Source organism: Myotis nattereri (assembly GCF_964212035.1).
Source record: "Myotis nattereri genome assembly, chromosome: 10".
Classification (NCBI taxonomy): Eukaryota; Metazoa; Chordata; class Mammalia; order Chiroptera; family Vespertilionidae; genus Myotis; species Myotis nattereri.
This window is the reverse complement of record NC_138085.1, coordinates 58,067,737-58,094,065: the sequence shown is the minus strand read 5'-3', so window position 1 is coordinate 58,094,065 and position 26,329 is coordinate 58,067,737. Positions and strand designations below refer to the sequence as shown.

General features: G+C 37.2%; 1 protein-coding gene across 2 annotated transcripts in view; it reads left to right on the top strand.

Annotated features, from left to right (window-relative positions):
* The window catches only part of PPP1R21 (protein phosphatase 1 regulatory subunit 21), a 54,101-nt gene that overhangs the window by 8,154 nt on the left and 19,618 nt on the right, over positions 1–26,329 (top strand). For both annotated transcript variants that reach the window (XM_081101256.1, XM_081101257.1), the window contains 12 exons: positions 2,764–2,910; positions 5,003–5,104; positions 8,400–8,564; positions 8,744–8,802; positions 9,994–10,088; positions 10,745–10,797; positions 11,299–11,448; positions 13,708–13,809; positions 13,898–13,986; positions 17,163–17,299; positions 22,092–22,184; positions 25,801–25,928. In XM_081101256.1, coding sequence (XP_080957382.1) covers positions 2,764–2,910; positions 5,003–5,104; positions 8,400–8,564; positions 8,744–8,802; positions 9,994–10,088; positions 10,745–10,797; positions 11,299–11,448; positions 13,708–13,809; positions 13,898–13,986; positions 17,163–17,299; positions 22,092–22,184; positions 25,801–25,928 — 1,320 coding nt within the window. The remainder of the gene's footprint in view (positions 1–2,763; positions 2,911–5,002; positions 5,105–8,399; positions 8,565–8,743; positions 8,803–9,993; positions 10,089–10,744; positions 10,798–11,298; positions 11,449–13,707; positions 13,810–13,897; positions 13,987–17,162; positions 17,300–22,091; positions 22,185–25,800; positions 25,929–26,329) is intronic.

The window sequence follows — 26,329 nt, the reverse complement described above, 5'->3', positions numbered from 1 at the left end:
CTGTTTTGATCACTGACAGAACTCTGAGGAGGGCCATCTCACATTTATATTTATATCCCCAGCATTCAGCAGATGGTTATTCCCTAATAAATGGATTTGAAATTGTGAATCATTTAGTTCATCTTGCTTTTGGGTTGAACTTTTTAATAGTAGTAACCTGTGTTAATCAGGACACTGCGTGATGATACATTTTACCATTAGCACCTTTGTTAACTAAAGGAGAAATATGTAGTAGAAGAAGGAATTTGTTTCTGCCTCATCCTAGTTGGCATGTAATAAATATTGCTTAGTGATACTTTTAATTGAATAAATTAATTCTAGGATATGGATTCTTTCTTGACTGAGTTTCAGTTAAGCACAGGCATTGGCAAAAGTAGGTTTACAGTTGTGAGTAACTGAAATAGTTTATTCTTTTTTTATTATTTATTAATTATTGTATTACATATTTGTATTACAACTGTAAACCTACTTTTGTCCACACCTCTATACTGCTTACCTCATTCTTTTGCTCTCTTCCTTGCTCCTTCTTTAGACCAAAGGGAATAGGATTCCCTTTACCCTTACCTCTTTCTGGAGTAGCCCCTAACCAGTTACATAGCCTAAATCATTTCATTCAGGTAACTGAGACTCAGAAGCATGTTATCTTACTTAGCCATTGCTGGACCCTACACTAGAGAAGTCTGTCTTTTGAGAGTGCCCCCTCCTCAGGGGCTGATATGGTTCAGGATGCCTTACCCATACTTCCAAAGCTCTCTATGCCCAAGTCAAGACTATTAAAAATAAGCTCTATCATCAGAATTTGTTAGTCAAGTTATTATTTTGCCTAAATCATTGAAGAAATGATAGTATCTCTCCTAATGATGTTTAAAACCTGTTACTGGGGAAAGTATTTCCTAGCTTGTCTTTGACCCACTCTTGGTTTGACACTCTCCTGTTGCTGGTCATGTTTTTTTTTTTTTTTTTTTTTTTAAATATATTTTATTGAGTTTTTACAGAGAGGAAAGGAGAGAGATAGAGAGTTAGAAACATCGATGAGAGAGAAACATCGACCAGCTGCCTCCTGCACACTCCCCACTGGGGATGTGCCCGCAACCCAGGTACATGCCCTTGACCGGAATCGAACCTGGGACCTTTCAGTCCGCAGGCCGACGCTCTATCCACTGAGCCAAACCGGTTTCGGCTGGTCATGTTTGATTAACTCTGTGGTAGTGGTGATGGTGGTGACTGTGGTGATGTTGACTGCAGGTTGTATTTATTGAGCACTCACTGTGTGTCGGGCATTTTGTTAAATACATTATATCCATGAGCTCAGTTAGTGTTCACAATAACTCTGTGAGGGCACGTAACATTGTCATCATCCTCATGGCACAAACTAGGATTTACAGAGCGGTTGGGAGAGCTGTCTTCTGAAATTAATGATTGGATGATGGAGTTAGAGCATTTGTCAACTAGTGATTAGTTACAAGAATGTAAAGAAATTACTTTTGTTTTACTATTCAGTGCAGTGGTCATTGTAATTACAGTAAGAATGACAGTTTGTTGTTCACTCAATAGGAATGTTAGGATGTCTTCTGTTATAGTAGGCTTTTGATTATATTGGTTTTGCCTCAATGAGTTGTGGATACAATATATTTTCATTGATTTGAATTTCTTTAATTTGCAACATATGATAATTTGGACATGGAGTAGAACTAAGTTTACCATTAAAAGAAAAAGGGCTACTAAACAAACAATAGAAAAGAACAATGTTTTTCTACTTATTGGAAACACATTATTCTATCACTCTAGCTCTGCTCCCAACATATAAATAATGTCAGTAGACTGCAGGCACCAGCCTATGGTTTTTAGTTTGCCGTTTCAATAGACTTAAATCACCTATTCATTAAAACTTGACCTCTTCTTTGCTTTACAGTGGTTTTAAAGTGAAAGTAATAAAAGTACAGTTCTTTAAATATACATTAGCATCTGGCCATCTGTGTTTGATTACTAATGCACACAGAGTTGTCAGAACATCATAAATAAAATGTAGTTAGAATAATATTTTTTAAAAAATAGAGTGAAACTAAATATTTGTCTATTTTCCCCATTTTTTTTACCCTATTATGATATAAACAATACAGAATGGTAAGCAGAAGATATGTTGTTTAGATTTTGTTTCTATTTTCACTTAACTTTAGAGGAAATTAACATAGAACAGCAGCTGAAAATATTCTTTTGTTAGGATAATAATGATTTTATCTCTTGTGTTAGGATAGTAATGATTTTTAAAGTAAAATTAAGTGTATTAAAAAGACTTCATTTGGACTGACTTAAATTCAGGGAGGATTTATAGAAAACATGAACACAAATATATTTCTGGTTGTTCTTGTTTACTGAAGGACATCATTAGTTTGAGTCGGAGGTTCTCTTTAAAAACTCAAGTTTATAAAATTATAGCCTCAAGCATTGTGTCTCCTCACTGCCAGACACATATATGACATTATATGACAACAAATAGTTATGGATATTTTACTTTAAGTTGATGACTATCTTGTTACTTAGTATAGATCCTCTTTATTTTTAAATTTACTTGGTTTGGTCAGAAAATGATTTTGCCACAAAACAGAGCTAACAACATAGGAATTGGAATGATGAACGTACAACTTGAATTCCCTAAAGCAAGAGGTTTTGATTATATTTTGGTGAAACAGGAATAATTTTTTTCTTTATTTTTAAACCTTCAGGCTAAATTATAAAGAACGGTTTGATTTCATTTTGATGTAGGAACAACTGAAAATGAAGGATCAGTCATTGAGAAAACTACAGCAGGAAATGGACAGTTTGACATTTCGAAATCTGCAGCTTGCCAAGAGGGTAGAACTGCTTCAAGATGAGCTGGCTCTAAGTGAACCCCGAGGCAAGAAAAACAAGGTAAGTCAGATTAAAGCAAGGTAGTGTAACCTTGTTGTTAGGTACAGACATCTGTAGGCCATCCTGCTTATAACAGATGAATTTGTCACCTTCAGATTCTCTAATGTTTCATTATTACACCTGGATATCAGGTCAAGAAAGCAGATATTTATGATTAATATATATCAATTAGAGGCATTTTCAGATGAATGTGAGTTTAAAAGAATTTATTAAGAGCAGACATGCACTTATTTAAGTGGCTGAGAAAAATGAAAGGAATATCTCATACTGGTCAAAATTATTAATATGTTTCAGTTATACCAAGTTGCCATTAACTCAAGGTAGGGCAAATAAAATGAGAAACATTGTCAAAGTATAACTGCTCATGTGAAAGTACTAGGTTTATAAGTTTGCTATAGATTTTTTCTTACTGTTTATTCCTATGAAGCTAATTTGGTATTCTTGTCCAAAGATGTAAAAAAAACTTTTCCCCTTATGGTTATGCGGTGAAGAAAGATTCTTATTGCTGTAAGATGGATGATCTGGTACTTTAAGAAGTTGCATTTTTTTTAAGGGTAAGGGCTAGTGATTGAATTTTTAAGTTGTGTGTATGTATATATATTGAACAGTACCCCCAAAGTGTGGATATGAGGCAGTAATAACAGAGTTGTAGGAGGGAAGAAGACGACCCACAGTAACTCTGTAGCAGCACAGTGTGGCAGGAAGAGCGCAGGCTTTGGAGTAAAGCCCAAGCTTGGACTCTTGGTCTGCCATTTATAGTCTATGACTTACGGAAAATATTTAGCCTTGCAACCTTAGTTTCTCCATCAGCAAAATGGGGGTGATACTCTTGTTGTGATCATGGGATCATGTACAGGTGCCTAGGACTATATTTGCCAAATGATGGGCAATCCGCATAATTATATGTTAGTACCTTTCCATGTGCATTTCCTCTACATGAAAGAATTTTCTAGAGTGGTTATTTTCAAATGGGAACAGAGCAAACAAAAAGGTGTGTATTAGAATCACTTGGGAAAACTGTGTCAAAATAAACATGCTCTGCAAAATCTGAAAGGCCCTTGGGGCAGGAATAGCCATCTATCTTGAAATGTGCTTCCCAGGTTAGTGAGATCCCCTCCCAGGGCTGTTTAGCAAAGGTTTGGATGTAACACTCCTGAAATTGTGTTAATTAAACTTATCCAACTTTGTACACACTGAGGACAAAGAGTATGTAAATTAGCAGTTCCTTATGCACCTCTTGTGTCCCAAACATGATGGGTATTTAATATGTTTTTAATATAGCTACTCTATTTTCAAAGAGTTTCCTAATCATTGGGTTACATTGCATCAGTAAGTGATTTGATTTGAGGTGAGGAGTGAGGGTACAAAAAAGGCAGAGAAGAGTGGTGATTGATGTCTGAACACAGTTTCATTGTTAGGCTGACCCTTGAATAGCCTCAGTTCTTGTATTCCATGAAAACAAATGTTCATTATTGGGTCTTTTAAATAGTGCTATTCTTCTGTGTAGAAAAGTTAATATTAATTTAAAAAAATAAAGCAAAAGGAAGATATTTTAAATAGTCCTTGAGCTTTTTTCTCCTGTTTATAATAGCTTTGTTTTTTTAATTAGAAATTTATGTGAACTTTTGTATAAATTTATCTTTGTGAATGTTAAGTAACTTATTATAATATCTTAGAGGAGTTTAACTCAGACTCATGGAATTGCTAAAACTTTCATTTTCCAAACAAAACAAAACAAAACCCCAAAACAAATTAAAATGATATTTATTAGCATATCTACATCACTAGCTTTTGGGTCTTCTCTGTTTTCCAACAGAAATACTCCTGAATTCATCTGTAAAAAATAGTGAGCCTTATCTGTTTTTTTTCTCTCTCTCTTTTTAAAGCTTTCCTGCCCATTGCAATATTTGCAGTTCCAACTTGTATCACATAGGAAAAGTTAAATGATGGACTGTATACCTTTTGCAGGATTGTTTGAGAATGGTGAACACGTAGAAGAGACAAGCTACTAAGGTGATAGAGAATCTGTATACCTTAGGATATTTCTCTAAAGGATGAAAGTTATGTGGACATAACTTATTCTTTCCATCAGAAAAGTGGAGACACTTCTTCTCAGTTGAGCCAAGAGCAGAAGAGTGTCTTTGATGAAGATCTGCAAAAGAAGATAGAAGAGAATGAGCGGTTGCACATACAAGTGAGAAGATCTTTCTGTTTTCCCATATGAATTTAAAAATGGGTCAAATGATCTAGAATATGGGGGGAAAAAAGCAAGATAGAGTGTTCTGTGTATGTATGGATGTTTTGATGTTTCCTATGGTTGTTAGGTAACATATCACTGCCATTCATTTCTTACATCTTTTTCATATCTTAATATGGATGTGTGTTTTGAAGTATACATTTGTTTAGAGGACAGCAGAATAACTTTATAACTTGACAATATAGAAATATACTAAGCACTGTTTATTTTATATAGGAAACTAGAGGCCTGGTGCACAAAAATTTGCACACTTGGGCGGGGGGGGGGGGGCGGGGGGGGGGGTCCCTCAGCCCGGCCTGTGCCCTCTTACAGTCTGGGATCCCTCGGGGGATGTCCACCTGCTGGCTTAGGCCTGCTTCAGGGGAGGGGATCTTGCCTAAGCTGCCAGTTAGACATCCTTCTGGTAGCCCGGGAGCCCTCGGGGGATGTCCACTTGCCAGCAGGGAGCAGGCCTAAGCTGCAGTCGGACATCCTTAGCGCTGCTGAGGAGGCAGAAGAAGCTCCCGCCATCACTGCTGTGCTGGCAGCCGTCAGCCTGGCTTGTGGCTGAGCAGAGCTTCCCCTGTGGGAGCACACTGACAACCAGAGGGCAGCTCCTGCATTGAGCATCTTCCCCCTGGTGGTCAGTGTGTGTCATAGTGACCAGTCATTCCCAGTCTTTCTGCTGTTAGGGTCAATTTGCATGTTGTCCTTTTATTATATAGTATAGAGGCCTGGTGCACAGGTGGGGGCCAGCTGGTTTGCCCTGAAGGGTGTCCTGGATCAGGGTGGGGGGCCCTACTGGGGTGTCAGGCCAGCCTGGGTGAGGGGCTGAGGGCCATTTTCAGGCTGGCCACACCCCCTTCAGGGTGGGGGTCCCCACTGGGGTGCCTGGCCAGCCTGGGTGAAGGGCTGATAGCCGTTTTCAGGCTGGCCACAGCCATGGGCTAGAAGCAGGTATCTGGGATTTATTTAACTTCTATAATTGAAACTTTGTAGCCTTGAGTGGAGCTCAGGGCTGGCAGGGCAGGCAGGAAACTTGGCTTCCTCCATTGCCTGGGGCAACCCAAGCCTCCTGTTTGCTCTAACTCTGTGGCCGCCGCCATCATAGTTGGGTTAATTTGCATATTCGCTCCTGATTGGCTGGTGGGCGTGGCTTGTGGGTATAGTGGAGGTATGGTCAATTTGCATGTTTCTCTTTTATTAGATTAGATGATTGATGGATCATTTAGATGGGGGCTTATGAGTAAGTAGTGTTTCCCTTTTAATTTATTACTGTTCACCTGTTAGTCTATAATGACTGTTAGGATATAGACCATGTTGGCTTTGTATGCCCAGCCCTAGAACAGGGTCACAGTCACGGCAGACCCTCAAGTCTTTTTTATTTTGTTGATTTTTTTACAGAGAGGAAGGGAGAGGGATAGAGAGTTAGAAACATCGATGAGAGAGAAACATCGATCAGCTGCCTCCTGCACACTCCCCACTGGGGATGTGCCCGCAACCAAGGTACATGCCCTTGACCGGAATCAAACCTGGGACCCTTCAGTCCGCAGGCCGACACTCTTCCACTGAGCCAAACCGGTTAGGGCATGACCCTCAAGTCTTTATGGAATGTTGAATAATCAATATTTGCCTCCAAACATTCAGCATGTTATAAGAGTCATATAAGGGTAGTGTATCCAACTGTGCTTTTTGCTTTTTTGTGTGTGTGTGAAATGGTGAACATAATCAAACAGTGAAAGTAATTATGCATTAATTCTCAGTCTTTGACATTGTTAAAAAAAAAGTGAACTTTTGACCTTAGTACATTTTGTGCTAAGTATTCCTAATTCCTAATTAGTATTGGATTTTTATTAAGGAAAAGAGCATTACCTGTTTTAGGAATAACCATCTATTTGAATTTTGATTATTTAATTATGGAAATTAGCTCAGTGGAAACATTATACCCTGGGCAGTTGAATTATCTGTGTGCCAGAAATTGAAATAGAAATTCATGAGACTGAGAGGAAGGAGGTGTAGCCTTTGGAGTAGGTCTCTTATGTTCCAATCTCATTCCTACCACATTTCAGCTGTGAGACATTTGACAAGTCATAGAGTTCCTTTAAACTCGGTTCCCCATCTGTAAAGGAGGGCTAACGATAACACTACTTCTGACATACTGTGAGGATTCAGTGAGATCATGCCTGTACGGGTTTTGCATAGTGAGCATATGGAACCATATGAAACTTGTTCAATGAATAGTCACTGCAGTTGTTTTTCTCTTCATCCTATATAATAAAACCCTAATATGCAAATTGACCAAATGGCGGAACAACCGGTTGCTATGATGCACACTGAACACCAGAGGGCAGATCCTCAACGCAGGAGCTGCCCCGGTTGGGGGAAGCTCCTGTGTTGAGCGTCTGCCCCCTGAGAGGGAGGCGACTGGCAGCAGCGGCAGGGTGAATTGGGGGGTGGGGCCAGCTGGCGAGCAGGTGCTGCCACTCCCCCACCCCATCACCCCTCTGGTCATTTGTCTCACAGCCGCCACCCCCCAACCCCCTTCGCCTCTATGGGAGGTGACCAGTGGTGGCGGCGGGGCCGGCCAGTCGGCAGTGCCAGGCTGCCAGCCAAGGCGGGTGCCAGCAGGGGGCCCCCCTGTTCATCCCGCCTGCCGGTCACCCCACAGATTGGCCCTGATTGCTGGCTGGCCTAAGGACCCTACCCTATATATTGGGAACATTCTCTTAGATTTAAAAATTAAAACCTGGCAAGGCTACTCTAACACTGAAAATGCAGGGTGATGCAGTGATGACATGCATGGACTCTGGCTTGCACATTTTGTGGTCAGCCCTGATTCTGACTCTTATAACGTGTTACAAAGCCAATTACTTAACTTCTCTCTGCTTCAGTTTTTCCACCCATAAGATGGGGAAAATGGTACTACTGCCTCAGAAGGATCATGTTATGTACTACTTTTTATAATCAGGGCAAAAAAACGTAGCTGCCCATACAACAGCAAGATGCCTTTCACCTGTATGAAAAGTATGGTCACTGATGCATGCAATGTCCAAGATCGCGAGAGGGATGTCTGATTGCCTGGGGATTGGGCCTAAACCAGCAATCGGACATGCCCCGAGGGGTCCCAGATTGCAAGAAAGCACAGGCCAGGCTGAGGGACCCTCCTGCCCCCGTGCATGAATTTTGTGCACCAGGCCTCTAGTTTGTATATATTAGGATATTGTGAGATGAGAAAATGATCTTTTCTTTTCAGTTTTTTGAAGCAGATGAGCAGCACAAGCATGTGGAAGCAGAGCTGAGGAGTCGGCTGGCCACTCTGGAGACGGAGACGGCCCAGCACCAAGCCGTGGTTGATGGCCTGACACGGAAGTACATGGAAACCATTGAGAAACTGCAGAACGACAAGGCCAAACTAGAAGTAAGCCCAAACTTAAAGTGAGAACACTTTAAGATATAGTTTAGGCTTTTGTAGATTGGTTGTGTACTTTATAGAACATAAAGTCAGTCACTCAAGGTGAGAGTTGCTTGTAGTATCTCCTAGGTGTGCTCTCATCTGTAGTCTGACCCATCTGCTTTTCTTTTTCTTCTAAAATTCAGGTAAAATCTCAGGCTCTAGAAAAGGAGGCCAAGGAATGTCGACTTCGAACAGAAGATTGGTATGTGGAAACGTGAAGTAATAATCAGAAGACCTGAGTTTTGGTTTAGCAGCTCCTGTGTCTTAATTTTCTCACATTTGAAATGAGGGGGGAGTAGGTAATCTCCAGGGTCCTTTTCAGTTGTTATCTCTGGGACCTTATGCATTCTTGGTAGAGTGGCTTAGTCCTCAGCCTGCAGATGTTTTGGGCCATAGCAGATAGCGTTCTGGGCTCCTGTACTAAGGACTAGATACTTTCCATTTCAGACTACACTAAAGGGAGTCGAAGGCAGGAAAACAGTAATAACCACTGTGCCAAACTTTAATGGTCCATTTTGAATAAAATAAAGGGTATATGATATAAGTTGGAGATATCTAAATCTTGAAATATTATGTATCAGTGATTGATGGCGAACCTATGACACGCGTGTCAGAGGTGACACATGAACTCATTTTTTTGGTTGATTTTTCTTTGTTAAATGGCATTTAAATATATAAAATAAATATCAAAAATATAAATCTTTGTTTTACTATGGTTGCAAATATCAAAAAATTTCCATATGTGACACGGCACTAGAGTTAAGTTAGGGTTTTTCAAAATGCTGGCACGCTGAGCTCAAAAGGTTCGCCGTCACTGTTATATATCAATGGGTGGTAAGAGCATTCTCCAACATTTATTTGATAAATGACATAATATTTTAAGTTTCAATAGAATCAGTCAAGTGAGTTTCTTTAGTTTAGTTGCTTTGGTAGCATTAGATGCTTGGTTTAGATGTATACCTCATAACTGAATCAAAATCTGAAAAGTGATCAGATTTTGAGCCAAAGTAAAAAAAATGATATAATACCTAAGAAAGAACTTTACCATAATACTTGAGCAAACATTTATGAGTTGTAAAGAGAAAATGTGTGATGTTGCAATGACTCTAAGATTACTCTGTGCTTGGGGAAATAAACTCAAAATTGTATAAAATACTGAAGCTATGACCAATTCTTCCAAACTTCAACATCATTGAACAAAAGTCCCAGGAGCTTTAGAATTAAGGCTTAGAATTTTTCTTATCTTTCATCTTTTAGTAATTCTCTACTACCTAGAGTATCTCCGATGTCAGGCATAGTTCTCTGAAAGTCTGATACCAGCTGTTGAGGTAATAAGTAAATGAGGACCCATGTCTGATTGGTGATAATGTGGTTTTGTATTTTTTTCTTTCAGTCAATTACAGTTAAAGAATCTTCATGAAGATTTGTCAGGTAGATTAGAGGAATCCTTATCAATCATCAATGAAAAAGTACCTTTTAATGATACAAGTAGGTATTATGTACAGCTTTTCATTATTTGCAACTTTGAACCCCTCCGTGGTAGCTGACTAATTAAAATAATTTCTTATCTTTTGGCAGTAAACTTCATTGGCCCGACAGAGGCTTGCTTTCTTTTTGTTCTTTTGATCAGCTTTAGTCCTCATTTTTCTTAGGGAGATTTACTTATTTTTAAGTTTTTTATTAATCTTTTTCTATTCTCTTCTTTTTCTCTGTTTTCTCTTTCGTAGGGAGATTTTAAATTGTCTTATAACTGCTTCAAAGCCAGCCTTTTTGGAAAAAGCCAAAATTCACTTTTTTTTTATTGTGTATATTTAGCATATACCAAGGTAAAAACCAATTGAGCCCTAAGTAATCTTGTTAGGCTCCAAATAACGTTTTAAAAGGATTTGTTAGAAACAGAAAAAATAGAATTTAAAACCATTTTTTATCCTAACGGTAAAAAAATATTAGAGGTATTACTTTATCTGAGAAACAACTGATTGTGTGTAAATTCCATATTCTCCTATACTGTGATTGTGGCTTTGAACTTTTTTAATACTTATGTAAAGCTGATTTTGCTGCAGTAATTCATTATTTTGCAATTAAGCTGTTTTTCTGTAAATGTAAAATGAAAGATTTAATATATATTTATTTTTGTTTTGTAGAATATAGTCAGTATAATGCTCTGAACGTTCCACTCCACAACAGGCGACATCAGGTAAAGATGAAGTACATATTTTCTCTTCAGTAATGTGCATGTCAAACTTTTCAGAAGGAAGAATTAGTGATTTGGGCCCCTGTTTAGTATACTAAATTATTGTGTTTAACTTTTGCTTTACTTTCTTATACATTTTTGAAAAATTATGTAACTTGCTGTTTATTGAATTTATAACATAGTTTTTTTTGCTGTCTCTCTTGTCTGATAACATTAGAACTGAATTATGGGATACTCTAATTTCATAAGCCATACCTGCCTTCTAGGTTGGTGGACCTTGCAATTAAATGGTCCAGGTAAAGTGGAGGAGGTGTGTTTGCCAAAACTGGTGGCTTTCTCATTTACTTACATGGGACTATTAAAATTCAAGTAGGAGCAAATAAATTTAAATTAAGGAATAATTGTGCCAGCATTCAAATGTTTTTTCCAAAAGCAGGCTTAATAAAGTAGTTTGAGAATTATAATTTGATAGTTGACTTTAACTATAGATTTTTCATTTTAAAGCTGAAGATGCGAGACATTGCTGGGCAGGCCCTGGCTTTTGTTCAAGACCTTGTGATGGCTCTTCTGAATTTTCACACCTACACAGAACAGAGGATTCAGATTTTTCCTGTGGATTCTGCCATTGACACTATATCTCCATTGAATCAGAAGGTAAACTTAACCAAGATACCTTTTGTCTGCCCTGAACAAGTAGGGAAACTCATTATTTTTATACCACTTCTGTGCATCAGCAAAGTACTGTGGAAGGCATGGGGAAAAACTGTCATAGTCTTTCCCTTTCAAGGTAAAGTGTGGCAAACATGGAGATTCTTAAGAAGTTAAATACTAGAGGAATTGTTAAAAGACCTTAGTGTGTGAGTGAGTGGTTATGGCCAGTAAGCGATACGTGGTCATTAAGGAAGGGGATTGCTGTCAGTGGCAGTGTCTGGGAACGAATCTTTGGCAATTTGAATGCGCTTTTAAAAATGAGTGTGATTTGTATAGGAGGAGAAAAGTGGTATAGGTATTTTTGCCTGTAGAAGAGGGAGACATGAGCAAAATCACTGAGTAGGAAAGCATAGGTATGCTTTCTGGGCCTTATGCATTCTTGGTAGAGTGGCTTAGTCATCTCTACGTCTTCACATACCACACTTCCGCCATATTATGCTGTCACTGAGACCAACCCTGAGACATTTTGCAATAGTGTTACACGAAGCCATTAACAGCAGGAGGCAGAGATCCTCAGGCCATCTTAAGGGCCGTCCCCATAGGAAAGAAGTTGAGGGACCTTGCTATAAACATTTGCTAAGTGCCAGCCTGAAATGAGTCATGCCATTTTCCCCACTTACCTAATGCCTCATCCTAGCTTGTTCTTGTGCATCACACAGTATTCCCAGGGTTTGTATTGTATTTATGTCCATGGATCTCCTACGTGCCTTTTACATTAGCATAGCAAAGACTTGGCCTCTGCAGTCAGACTTTTGGGGTTCTGGTCCAGGTCTGTCCCCTTGGGCAATTTATTTAGCCTCTCTGTGCTTCAGTTTCCTCATCTTTAGAATGGGGGATAAGAGTGCCTATGTTACAGGCATGTCTGTACATATGAAGATTAAATGAGATAATACATGTAAAGCACTAAGAACAGCACTTAATAAAGGTTGGCTCTCATCAACATTATTATTATGCCTTACATATAAGAAGCTTTAGTAGGTACTTGGCTTTCATCAGTTTTGGTGTGACTCCACAAATACGCTGAAGTTTATAAAAATTAAATTTTGGGTCTTTGAAAGGCTCTTTAATATTACTGTGGGAAAAAGCTATCAGAAGACCTGGAAAACAGTATTATAACATTTTAATGTAATTATATGTATTTTTATAGTTCCTGTAATATCAAAAATGTTTTCTGCTCAATACTGGTTCTTTATCCATTATTGGAATTTTGTCTGAAACACTTAATTACTTTGAAAAATATACATATTTCTCAATATTTTTCCTTTTCATGCTTTGACCTATGATATGTGATTTTCTAGTAAGTCTATAATATTGAAGGAGATTCAAAAACTATTTGTTAAAAGATGACTAGAATGTTTAAATTTGTTTATAGAATCTTAAAGTAGATGTTTACACCTGTAAGGTTAGAGTTCATCTTATTTTATAGCTCTAAAGATCAAAGCCCAAAGAGAATTAAGTGAATTTCCCTGGGCCATATGTTTGAGTAGTTTGTGGTAGGGTCAACTGAATCCTATTTCTGCAGAATGAGACCTTTTATTTTTATACTGAGAAGTCAAAATTTGAGCTATTATATAATACTTTGGTAATTGAAGTGTTTCATAAGTGAAAATTAATTTTTTGCTTCTAAATTATTTAAATGCCTATAGGGTCTTCTCTTAATCTATTCTTCCTGCTGAATTAATCCTTTGTAAATATTCAAGTATCAGTGACAGTTATGAAAGTTTTATATCATCTTTTTGATGATAATTACATTCTTAGAATTTGTAATCCTGAATATTGTATACAGTAAAAGTAAAAGAAGCTATACTCAATAGACTTGTTAAAAAATGAAGTATATAACACAGTTTTGATTTATATATATTTTATTTTATTTTATTTATTTATTTTTTTAAGCGGGAGAGAAGCAGGAGTTTAGGGAAGAAGGTCTGCTAGTGCTGGGTTGTAATGTAGTATTCCCTCCCCATTTTCTCCCCTGCCTGGTTGTTAACTATGTCATTCCTCTTCTCCGTCCTTGTTTTATATTGGGATGGGGACTTGGGGATAGTACCTGGGACTATTAGAGGGGAGCATCTCTGTATAAAAGCCAAACTTTCCCCCCAAAAGTTTCTAAAAGTATTTAGGTTTGTAACTTAGTGAGTCTATTTAAAAATATGTTGATATTCGTTTATTTCCAGTGATCTAACTCAGTTCCTTCCTATTTAGTTCTCACAATACCTTCATGAAAATGCGTCCTATGTCCGCCCTCTTGAGGAAGGAATGCTTCATTTATTTGAAAGTATTACTGAAGATACTGTGACTGTCCTGGTAATTTTCTTCTGTTTTACTTCTGGAAGCGGGAGCTCCTCTTTGTCAAATAACACTATTAATCTCAAATTTTGTTTTTCTTTTCTAGGAGACAACTGTGAAATTGAAAACTTTCTCAGAGCATTTAACCTCTTACATATGTTTTCTTAGGAAGATTCTTCCTTATCAGTTAAAAAGGTATTTATCCCTCCAGGCCTGGGAGCTTGGGGAACTGTGAGGTATCACCTGACCTGCACTGGAGTTAATAAGATCGTAGCATGTGCCTCTTGTATCTGCCTGACCTGTCTGCACCACAACCAATTTGGGCTTCTGTGAAAAAGGAAAAACGTGGCTTGAGCAGTGTAAACTTACATTTAAGAAAATCGAATTGCAGTTCATCAGCTAGAATTTTCTTTTTTTTTTGTTCTGTGGTTACTACTGTAACTACATAATGCTATATGAATCATTATTTTCAGTGATCGTGAATGACATATTTGTTGCAAAAACTATTTCAGTTTTGGGTATTTATAATTTTCTTGCAGTAAATATCTAGGGGGGTTACAATAGTTAATTACAGTTGGACCTATAGTCCTTAGATTTCTTTGAAATGGTATATTCTTCTTTTTATTAGGAGTAGTTTATTTAAGTTAAAAACTTAATGTACTCTAGCCCTTAAAGAATATGTCCTTTAGTAACCTTAAATATCCCATCTTAAATATTTTTCGAAAGGCAAGAGAAAATAATTTATGTAACTAGAAAGTTGATAATATTGCTTAAAAGTTTTGATACTTATGACCTAAAACTACCAAGACTTCTGTTTCTAAATATTTTCATCTAAGATTTAACCTTTAAAAAAATATCAAAGAATATTGGGACAGCGCTGGCTGGTTTGGCTCAGTGGATAGAGCGTCAGCCTGTGGACTGAAGGGTCCCAGGTTCGATTCCGGTCAAGGGCACATGCCCGGGTTGTGGGCTCAATCCCCAGTTGGGGGTGTGCAGGAGGCAGCCGACCAATGATTCTCTCTCATCATTGATGTTTCTATCTCTCTCTGCCTCCCCCTTCCTCTCTGAAATCAATAAAAAAATATTAAAAAAAAGAATAATGGGACATAAAAGAAGAACATATATGTATTGTAGTATAATACCAACTAAGATTTAGAAAATACGTAAATGAGTTACTTATAGATTTTGAAAATGTACAAGTAATAATAGTTTTTAAGTTCTTATAAAACTAAAGTAATAGGTTTTTTAACAATGAAATGTAAAATTTCATTGTTAAAAAAATTAATATGGGTTAAGAGCCATCTTACTTCCTAATTCTAACCTATTATGGCATTTCAGTAACTAAATTCTGTGATTTGTGCATATGACAATTTTAGGAATCAGTGAAAAACTATTATGAATTATAGTTTCTTTTCATATCCTTTCATGTTATGGCTCAATGTAATGAAAATTTTTTTGAAAATTGACTCTAGAAATTTAAATAACATTATGATTTGGCTTATTTTTATTTTTATTTTTATTTTTTTAAATACATTTTATTGATGTTTTACAGAGAGGAAGGGAGAGAGATAGAGAGTTAGAAACATCGATGATAGAGAAACATCGATCAGCTGCCCCCTGCACATCTCCTACTGGGGATGTGCCCGCAACCCAGGCACATGCCCTTGACCGAAATCAAACCCCGGACCATTCAGTCCGCAGGCCGATGCTCTATCCACTGAGCCAAACCGGTTTTGGCGATTTGGCCTATTTTTAAGAAGAATCTGTTTTAGAACCATTGCAAAGTGGAATTTACTACTTGAAACAGTTATGCATTTTTATTTTCTATTATTTTTTCATTATTACATTTTTTAAAAGACTGGATAATCTTTCTTGATCTAATATTTCTGTTCTTGGAATGTTCTGACTCATAGCTCTCAGTCCTACCTCACCAGGTATTTATGTTTTTAGGCAATTTTTGGTCATTGGTTTAAATACCACTTTGACAAGATGACATATTATTTAGTGGTAAATGGGCTTAGTATTCAGTGAAGCCGTCTGCCATAAGTAAAGTGGAAGGTTAAGGAAAGGGTTATGATGATCATTCCTGTGCTAATAATTTCTCTAGTTGTGTAAAAAGCATTTTATTTGATCTCCTGCAACATTTTTTATAAAGTGCTGCGTCCACAAGAAATTTTAATTGAAAAAACAACAACAACATTGTATTGATTTCAGAGAGAGAGAAAGGGAACGGGAGAAATAGAAACATTGATGAAAGAGAAACATCCATTGGCTGCCTTCTGCAAGGCCCATACTGGGGATTGAGCCCTCAACCTAGGTACTGTATGTGCCCTCATGGGGAATCGAACCAGTGACCTCCTGGTGCATGTGTAGATGCTCAACCACTGAGCCACATTGGCTTGGACCCACAGGATTTTTAAAAATTTATAATTGAGTTTTCTGCAGTAACCATATAAATTTGAAAATGATACAATGTAGTTTATGAATGTTAACCGTTTACTTTTAGATTTGAGTCTATAGATTATTCTTATCTGTATGGCTTTTGCAATTTAATATACTAAAAAAGTACTTAATGATTCTCTCTACTAGCTCCTATTTAATTAATTCTCCTTAGGAATTCAGTCCATGAAATATTGTTCTCCTGAAAATATTTTTTTTAATATATTTTATTGATTTTCTACAGAGAGGAAGGGAGAGGGATAGAGAGCTAGAAACATTGACGAGAGAGAAATATTGATCAGCTGCCTCCTGCACACCTCCTACTGGGAATGTGCCCACAACCAAGGTACATGCCCTTGACCGGAATCGAACCCAGAACCCTTGAGTCCACAGGCTGCCGCTCTATCCACTGAGCCAAACCAGCCAGGGCTCCTGAAAATATTTTTTAAGGGAAGCATTTTCATGCTGCTCTCAGGATGAAAAGATAATGGACATATGCCTTTATTTTTTTCTATTCAGTCCTCTAGTATTCCATTGACATTTGCAGCAAGCAGGTGTGTATATCATGGTATAAAACATGAAACCTCAGCCCTGGCCAGTGGCTCAGTTGGAGCATTGTCCTGTACACCAAAAGGTTGTGGGTTCAATTTCCAGTCAGGATGCATACTTACGTTGTGGGTTTGATCCCTGGTCGGAGTGCATGTGAGAGGCAACAGATAGATGTTTCTCTTTCACACTCATTTTTCTCTCTCTAAAAATCAATGAAAACATATCCTCAAGTGAGGATTAAAAAAAAAAGAAACCTTATAAATGAGATCAATTTTTTTTTTTAATTTGTCTCAGGATAGAGTTGTTTGTGAATGTAGATGGTTTCTTACAGCTAATTGAAAATATTCAGGATGCTCACTTTAAAAATATCTGCTCATTCCTAGTTTAGAAGAAGAATGTGAATCTTCTCTTTGTACATCTGCATTAAGAGCCAGGAATCTAGAGCTGTCTCAGGACATGAAAAAGATGACAGCTGTGTTTGAGAAGCTTCAGACCTATGTCAGCCTTCTCGCCTTGCCAAGTGAGTATGTTTGTCACTCATAGTTCAACTTGAAGAACTTGGAGAACAAGAAGCCAGAGAAGGGAGATGGTTTAGCTCGGGTGAGTGAGACAAGCCTAGGATCTGGAATCAGAAAAACTCAAATTCAAATCCTCCAACCCCTTATAACATTTATGAAGTTGGGAAAATCACCTTACTAGTACTTTCCTGTACCTCTATCACCATTTATAAAATGGTGATAATTGTGATTATTAAGTTAAATTAAAGATGTAATTGAAGACATGCATTTATATTAATTCCCTTTCTTTCCTCCTTCTTTTAAAAATGGAGACGGGCAAAACAAAAGAATTTGTAATAACTTTCCAACAAGTAGCGTAGGGGGTTTGGTAGTAAAAATGCCATTCCTTTCCCTTTGGTCTAATTTCAAAACAGTATTTTTAGGTAATTGAATGGATCTCAGTTTAAATGATGTTTTTAAAAAATGCTGTGATTTTCCTGGTACTGTGATTTGTTGGTGTTGTTTTTTTGGTGACAGCTTTAATATGATATAATTAACGTACCATACAACTTATTTCTTTAAAGTGTACAGTTCATTGGTTTATAGTATAGTCACCGATACATACATCATCACTATAATCTATATTTTCATTGCCCTAAGAAGAAACCCTGTACACTTTAGCTGTTATCCCCTTATTTCCCCTTCTGCCCCTCCTCAGTGCTAAGCAACAACTAATCTACTTTCTGTCTCTAGATTTACCTATTCCTAACATTTTATATAAATGGAGCTATGTATGGTCTTCTGTGACTGCTTTCTTTCACATAACATAATGTCTTCATGATTAATCCACGTTGAGTATTTATTGGTCTTTCATTTCTTTTTATTGCAGAATATCATTTTATTATATGAATATACCACATTTTACTTATTTACCCATCAGTTGATGGATATTTGCTTTGTTTTTACCTTTTTGGCTTTTATCTCTTATCGGTAATGATGCTATAGACATTTATGAACAAGTTTTTGAGTGGACATATCTTTTCACTTCTCTTGGGTATATAATACCCGGAAGTGGAATTGCTGGGTCATATGGTAACTCTGTGTTTAACTGCTAAAGGAACTGTCAGACTCTTTTCCAAGGTGGCTGCACCATTTATATTCCCACCAAAAATGTATAATTTCTACACATCCTTACAATTTTTGTTATAATTTGACTTTATTTTAGCCAACTTAATTTTGGTTATTTGACTTTTTAAAGTGGTATCTTATTGCAGTTTTGATTCGCATTTCTGTGGTTTCTAATGATGTCAAGCATCTTTCCATGCCCTTATTGACCACTTACATATATTCTTTGGAGACCTGTCTATTCAGATCTTTTCTCCATTTTTCAACTGGGCTGTACAAATCTGTTATTGGATATATGATTTATAATATTTTCTTCCATTTTGTGGTTTATTTTTCATTTTCTTGATGATGTCCTTTGAACCACAAATGTTTTAATTTTGGTGAAGTCCAGTTTATTTACCTTTCATTGTTTGTGCTTTTGGTGTCATATCTAAGAATCCATTGTCAAATCTGAGGTCATGAAGAGTTCGCCCTGTTTTCTTCAAAGTTTTATAATTTTAGCCCTTACATTTAGGTCTTTGATCCATTTAGAGTTAATTTTTGTATATGGTGAGAGGTAAGGATACAACTTGTCTTTTGCATGTGGCTATCCAGTTGTTTCAGCACCATTTATTAAAAAGACTGTTCTTTTCCTATTAAATGGTTTTGGCACTCTTGTGAAGACTCAGTTGACCATAGATGTGTAGATTTATTTCTGGTCTACTCCATTGATCCATATGTTTCTCTTAATGCCAGTACCACACTGTCTTGATAACTGTTGTTTTGTAGTAAGTTTTGAGATCAGGAAGTGGAGTCCTCTTTGTTTTTCTTTTTTAAGATTGTTTTGCTGTTATGGGTCCCTTGCAATTCCATATAAATTTTATAATCAGCTTATTAGTTTCTACAAAAAAGTCAGCTGGTATTTCAGTGGGGATTGCATTGAATCTGTAGATCACATTGGGGAGGTTTGTGGGTCTCTCAGAAAGATATCTGCAGTTCTAACCCCAATACCTGTGTGTGTGACCTTGTTTGGAATAGGATCTCTACAGGTGTAATCAAGTTAAGATGAGGTCCTACTGGTTTAGGGAGAGCCCTCAATCACTCCATGTGTGGTACTTGGTTACAGCAGCCCTAGGAAATGCACATGGGGAGTATTGTCATCTTAACAATATTAAGTTTTCTGATCCATGAATATGGTATGTTTTTTCATCTAGATAGGTCTCCTGTAATTTTTTAAATATTATTTTGAAGTTTTCAGAGTATAATTTTTATACCCTGATTTGCTTCTAAGTAGGCTCAGACTCAGGCACAGTCACCCTGGGAGGACAGTGATTTTAACAGCGCTCCCTTTTATTGTCTCCTTCCTTAATCTTACCCAGGTTTAAGCTCCACTAATTGCTGGTTGATGGCTCTTTTGTGTTCAGCAATGCCTTGAGAGGCATAAATTGCTTCACAGACTGATCTAATTAAATTTGGGCTCCTTTGTAGGTATAGTTAGTTATAGACCTAGCATGTACATAGCAGGTATAGTTCTTGAGATAGTGTTTGAGATTTATTCTGAATCTGGGAGAGCTCTTCTTAGCTGTATCTTTCTCTGCTTCTCTGTGGTAAACCAACCAGCCCACAGTTTAGCTTATATCTTTAATGAACTGCCAATTTCCTCTTATTTGCTTTCACTGCCACCGTCATCATTTTTTAGAGCATGCTTCCCTTCGCTTGAGCCCTCCATGCTCTTGCAAATTAAGTCAGTTCCTTTCAAAGAGATTCAGAGCTTTCTGTTTTAAGGCTTGCTTCCCACTTGGGTTAAATCTCTGAGCCACGGATCTGGTGCTGGGGAGGGGGACAGAGAGGTACTTTTCTCAAAGTGACACACCTGCATTAGTAGGTGAGCACTTGGTAGAGGGGGTAGGAAAGCACCCCCAGGTCTCCTTGGCTTGCCTTTTTCAGCGTGGTACTTCTGTTGATGAGCTGGGGCATGGGTGAGCTGGGGCAAGGGTGATCAGGGCCCCAGATTCTCAGAAGCACTGTGCCCAGGTAGGGCCTCCATCCATGATTCAGGGCTAGGTGAAAGAAGGGCTCCCCATCTCTCAGTCATGCTCAGCAATAGGTACCTGAGGGCAAGATGAGAACTGCAGTCTCCAGCAGTTTGGGAGAGGGAGCCCTGCATTCTTGGCTGTACCAGTTTGGAGTGGGATTTCTAGTGTATGAGCTGGTAGGGAGAGGGAGCAAAGGAGTGGGTCTTGGTTCACATACCACAGACTCTCACTGTTCTTACCAAATTATTATAGATTTTTCTTGAGTAAATTTTTTTGTCACTTGCTGTGTTTTTAGCATCATTTCCAGAATTTTAAATGGTTCCTTTTTAATAATTTTCACCAGTTGTGCTGGAGAGCTGATCTGTACAGCTGCTCATGTTGTCATGCCAAAAGCAGAACTCTGTGATGTTTGAGTAATAGTGTTTTTAGTGGTGCTTATAAAAAAAAATAATAATGTGTAGGGCCTGGCTTTTGTGGCCCAGTGGTTGAGTGTCGACCCATGAACCAGGAGGTCACAGTTCAATTCCCAGTAAGGGCACGTGCCCTGGTTGCAGGCTCGATCCCCAGTGTGGAGCATGCAGGAGGCAGCCGATCAATGATTCTCCCTCATCAGTGATGTTTCTCTTCTCTCTCTCTCTCTCTCTCTCTCTCTCTCTCTCTCTCTCTCCCTTCCTCTCTCTAAAAATCAATAACAACATATTTTTAAAAAAATGTGTAGGGAAATAATACTAGGTGTACCAGTTAATAATGTGGATTTTTTTTTTCACTAGATGGAGTTACACATTATGTTGATATATATGCGATTTGATATGTATGCTATTTTGTTGTATTGACAGCAAGCTTTAGAACTTCATATGTCAAATTTGCTGAAGGTGTTAACATCACAGATATTTTATACTTAAAAATGTTGAATTTCGTGCCAAAAAGCATTTGCGGCAAGTTTTAATTCATTATTTTGAAGAAAAAGTTATGGTATATTTCAGGAAGTTTATGGTGAACATGGTCCATCTCAAGATACTTGTGAACACTGGTTTAAATGCTTTAAAAGTGATGATTTCGATATGAAAGACAAAGAACTTCCAGGTCAACCGAAAAAGTTTGAAGTCCAACATTATAAGCATTATTGGATGAAGATGTGTGTCAAACTCAAAAACAACTTGCATTTGCCCAAAACAAGAAAAGTTCTACTGGACGGTGTCCACAAATTACCTGAAAGATGGGGGAAATGTGTAGCTAGCGTTGGACATTACTTTGAATAAAGCACTTTTGATGTTTCTCTTTAAATTATAGTGGTTTTTTTGATTACATAATCTGCCATTATTAACCGGTACACCTAGTAAAATGAGAAATGTGTTATAGAGTAATAAGGTGAAAATTCACAGACCTTCATTTCTAAAAGAATCATGATAGATATAATCCTGCTTAATAATTTAGTTTTGATTATTAACCATTAAAAATATTTGTGGACATGGGGAATGCAGATCAGATATGTCTATATGTTTATTGCCATTACATCTGAATGAGTCTGCCATGATTTTAAGAGCCATTATTCTCAACATATCACAAACAGTCTTCATTCTCCGTCTTCCCAAAAGTAGGGGGAGATGGTGGGCTGTCAATTTTTCAGGCTAAGTCTTCTGGGAAAATGCTTAGGTTTGTGACTTTGGTTTCCTAGGTACGGAGCCAGATGGACTCCTTCGGGCAAACTTCAGTTCCGTCTTAACAAATGTTGGTGCTGCTCTGGATGGATTTCATGATGTCATGAAAGGTGAGGTTGAAAAAGAACACAGACTTAAAACCTTCATCCCACTTTCTAAGTCTGAATGAGATTTAAACAAATACCGTGAAGGTTAATAGACCCCAGATAGAGGCTTAGTAGCATTTGGCTTACATTGAAGTGCTAGTTCACTGCCTTCTGCTTTTCCCATCTGCTTCATTTCTGAAGGTAAACAAAGTGCTAAAGAGAAACCCTTGTGCACAGTACTTTCGCCGAAAATACATTACACTGACTTAAGGCAGGTGTGTGAATTGTATCAAATCAGACATGCGGTTCAGAGGCATTTAGCAAAATACATTGCACTTGTTAGAGCCCAAACATGAAAGGAGTTGAGGAAACCAAGGTTTAAAGTTCCCAGAAAGAATGCACTGACTTTCCACCAACCTGTGCATTTTTATGTGTGAAGTGTCCATCTCAAGTCCTATTTTGTTCGGCACAGCCTTAAGAAATGAAGGTCTGTTTTTAAGCTTTGGTTGCTTTTCAAAAGTTGCTTGTGTGCTTCTAAGACTAGAGTGTGCCGAAAAGCATTTCACATGCTTAGCATGTGATTCAGAGTACTGAAAAATTTAAATCTATAGTTCTTTGTGGCTGTGAGGTTTTCTCCTTCTTTCTGTTCATTTTGAAGACTGTTGGGGTAGGGAAAGGAGGAGAAGGCCGGAGCAATTATTAAGAACTATTGGAAGTGACTGAGGTGCTTAGATTATTCATTGGGCTGTTTAGTTCAGTTAGTGACCAATTACTAGTGTCACAGAAATAATTTTTTAAAACTTAAAATTGTGCATAAGATGGGTATTTTGGGGGCCTTTCTGTAGATTGACATATTACCTATGGCACTGGGAATCATTCTTAGTCTCAGCCGTATTATCCAGCACCACCTTACCATTCAATCCGGAAAATGGTCCTTCCTGTGGCTTGTCTTCAATTATAAGGAACTTTAAAAGTCTATCCAACTTCTGGTTGGATGAACCCTGGCTGCAGGAACCACAGCTTGAGTAGACAGTCTTGGTGGCAGGTGACGGTAGTCATCCCAACCCTGTGAAACCTAGCCTGGTTTATAGAAAACCTAAGGGACTGGTCCCTTTTCCTGTGCAGTGTTTGGTTTGGGAAGCTCAGACTTAGCTGTAGTCCTGTAGTCTAGGATTTTACCTAACCTAGAATTAGGCCACTGAAACTACAAGTGGCTCTGTGGCTCGAGGTTTTTTGGTTTTGTTTTCTAAATTTTCCTATGCTGATACTATGACTTGTTCCTGCTAGTGGTTCCTCCAACATTCCTGTAAAGGAGCGGCTGCGCAGTGGAAGGCAGCTCTCCAGTGAGAGGGGTCTTAAAGCTTCATTTACATGATTCTATTTCTATTTTAATTAATCTGTAATATACGAGGTTTTCTAAAGATGCTTTTGTACATACATTACATAAAATTGAGAAGATGCCAAATGGTCCAAATCCAAGAATGTTGCTGTCATTTTTTGACATGAGCTGATGGAGATTATGGGAGGATCTGGGTTTCCCCTTTGTGCCTCCGCTTATTTCTGTCCTTGAAAATGAACGTAAAGAGAGAATATTGGGAAACATGAAGGATGGTTGGCAAGATTATGGGGTCCTGTTGCTAGGTTTACAGTTCAAATCTCTTTACCTCGCTTGGAGGACTGTTGTGTATCTCCCATGAAACCCCAGAGTGAGCATTAACTGGCATTAACGGAAGAAGCTTTGTGTTTAAGAGAACTCTTGTTCAAATCTCTTTTCTTCCTGCTCTGCCCTGAGTAATTGCTTGACCTAAATTGGAAGGCAGGCAGGCAGGCAGGCAGACTGATCTCAGTGTAAAAAGAGAGATAGAGATTTATAAAAAAATGTGTATCCTACATGGATTTAAAATAGGAGTGAATTGGTCCTTTAATAAGGGACATTTAAAGTGAGAATTGTTGATGTTTAGTCTCAGGTCTAAAGCGGGTAGACTCCTAGGAAACATAAAAGAAAACGAAATCTCTGATTTCTTTCTTCTTTTTGGAGTTAAAGTTTAATGTCAAAGAACACCCTAAATAGTTAAAATACTTGGACTGAATAAAGAGTAAACAATTGGATTGGGATAATTAATTATCAAATTGTAACAGCACTGATCCAAATAGAAGCTACATAGTGTTTTTAGTATTATACGTCTTTCTTAAGTATCTCAATCACCTACCAATCAACCAAGATTGCCTACCAACCAAGTTGTATTATAGCGTTGTACACTTTCTGTAAAATATTAAATAAAACTTTCTGTGATGTATAGAAAGAAAATGTCTGTGTTAGGGGTTAGCAAGTTCAGTATACAAAGAAATGTTCAGCATTCCAATAGAATTTTTATTCACTCTTCTGAAGATAGAGAATAATCATTTATTTTTAAGAATATATTAAACATAATGGTAATGTACTAATTGGTTCCTTTGCTGTGACAACTATATCATAGTAATGTAAGATGATAACAATAGGGAAAACTGGCTGTAACTTTTCTATAAATCTAAATTATATTAAGTTAAAAGTTTATATGTGTATATAAAATATATAAATAGAATAATACCCTAGTTTTAAAATTTTAGCAAAAATAATATTCATAAAATTTGCAGTAATTTATATTAAACTATCATGATTGTATCAGGTTAAACCTCAAATACCATTTCTTTCTTGTTTCCTCTTATCTACTGTCTGAAATCAGCTAAATTACTTGATTCTCAGTAAATGAAAGTCTCTAATTACACAGCTGCTATAAAAGTTAATTTTCATATTGTTTTATTTATTTTTAGCTTTGTTGGTAATGATAATGTTGTATAACAAAAGTATTCTATAAAAGTTCAAAGGAGGCTATGGTAAACACTTTATATTTAAAAATATAATTACCCTTCCTTGTGAATCAATGTTGTCTTAACAATTCTCCCATTTTCCCTTACTTCCAATACAAAATTATTCTATTTCTCAGAGACCCAGAAAACTCCAAGCTTAGATATTTGGCCAGTTTCACCTACTGTAGTTTCTCTTAACATGTTTATATCTAAGCCTCTCTTCTATGCTTTTGTAACCACAGACCTTGCTTGTAATATTCTTGGACTGGAGGCAGCAGCACGTGAAGCCAGACACTGGAGTATCCAATCCTTTGTCTGTGCAGACATTTTTCATTGCTTAAGTGTGTACGAGTAAACTAGTGAAGGCCCAGTAAGGATTGTGGGACATTGTGCCTCTGTTGGCTGTTCTGTTCCAGGCTCATGGTTTGCTATATAAATATCAGATAAATTCTCACTTGTGCCTATTGGACTATCAAGTCAGGGTTTTTAATCAGGTTAAATGTTGGTCAGGATCATTTACCCAACACTAGAATAAGGGCTAACATTCAAATAAGGGACATAGATGTACAAGCTGGTGGCTTTAATAGAGATGTCAGGATGGTATTAAGGGACCTTCACTTCTCTCCATTCTTTCCATGTGGATTTGCAACCTAATTGATATTCAGCACAATCTTAATATTTAGGACCATTTTTGAGTAAATTTGTAAGAATAGATATGAGAAGGTAACAGATTAGTTATCTATATGCCACTTGTACATAGGTAGTAATGAGTTTTCATTCAATTGCTTTTTAGATATTTCCAAACATTATAGTCAAAAAGCTACAATAGAGCATGAACTTCCAACAGCAACGCAGAAGCTCATTACAACAAATGACTGTATCCTGTCATCAGTAGTGGCATTAACAAATGGAGCAGGAAAGGTAATTTTTCTGTTTATATTGACATTAAATTCAATATTTAAGTAATACTTTTTTTTTTTCCTTCCTTCAGTGACATAGGAAAATTAACCCATGAAAGAACTTCGGACTATCAGGCTTTTTGTAAAATAAAGTCATCTCCCTTTCCCTCCTCCCTACCCAGTATTTAAACAAATATGTTAATTACTGTTAAGCATTTGTCATGACTAAGGGGATCACTCATACTTTATGTTTTAATGAGTTATTTGGTCATTTAAAGATTGTAGGTGGTCTCAATATAGATAGACTCTTGGGTATATTTAAAAATTGGGGTACATAAAAAGAAAAAAATTTTAGTATTTTTTTTCCCTCCCCTCTAATTTTTTATTTGTATTTTTTTTTAAATATATTTTTATTCATTTCAG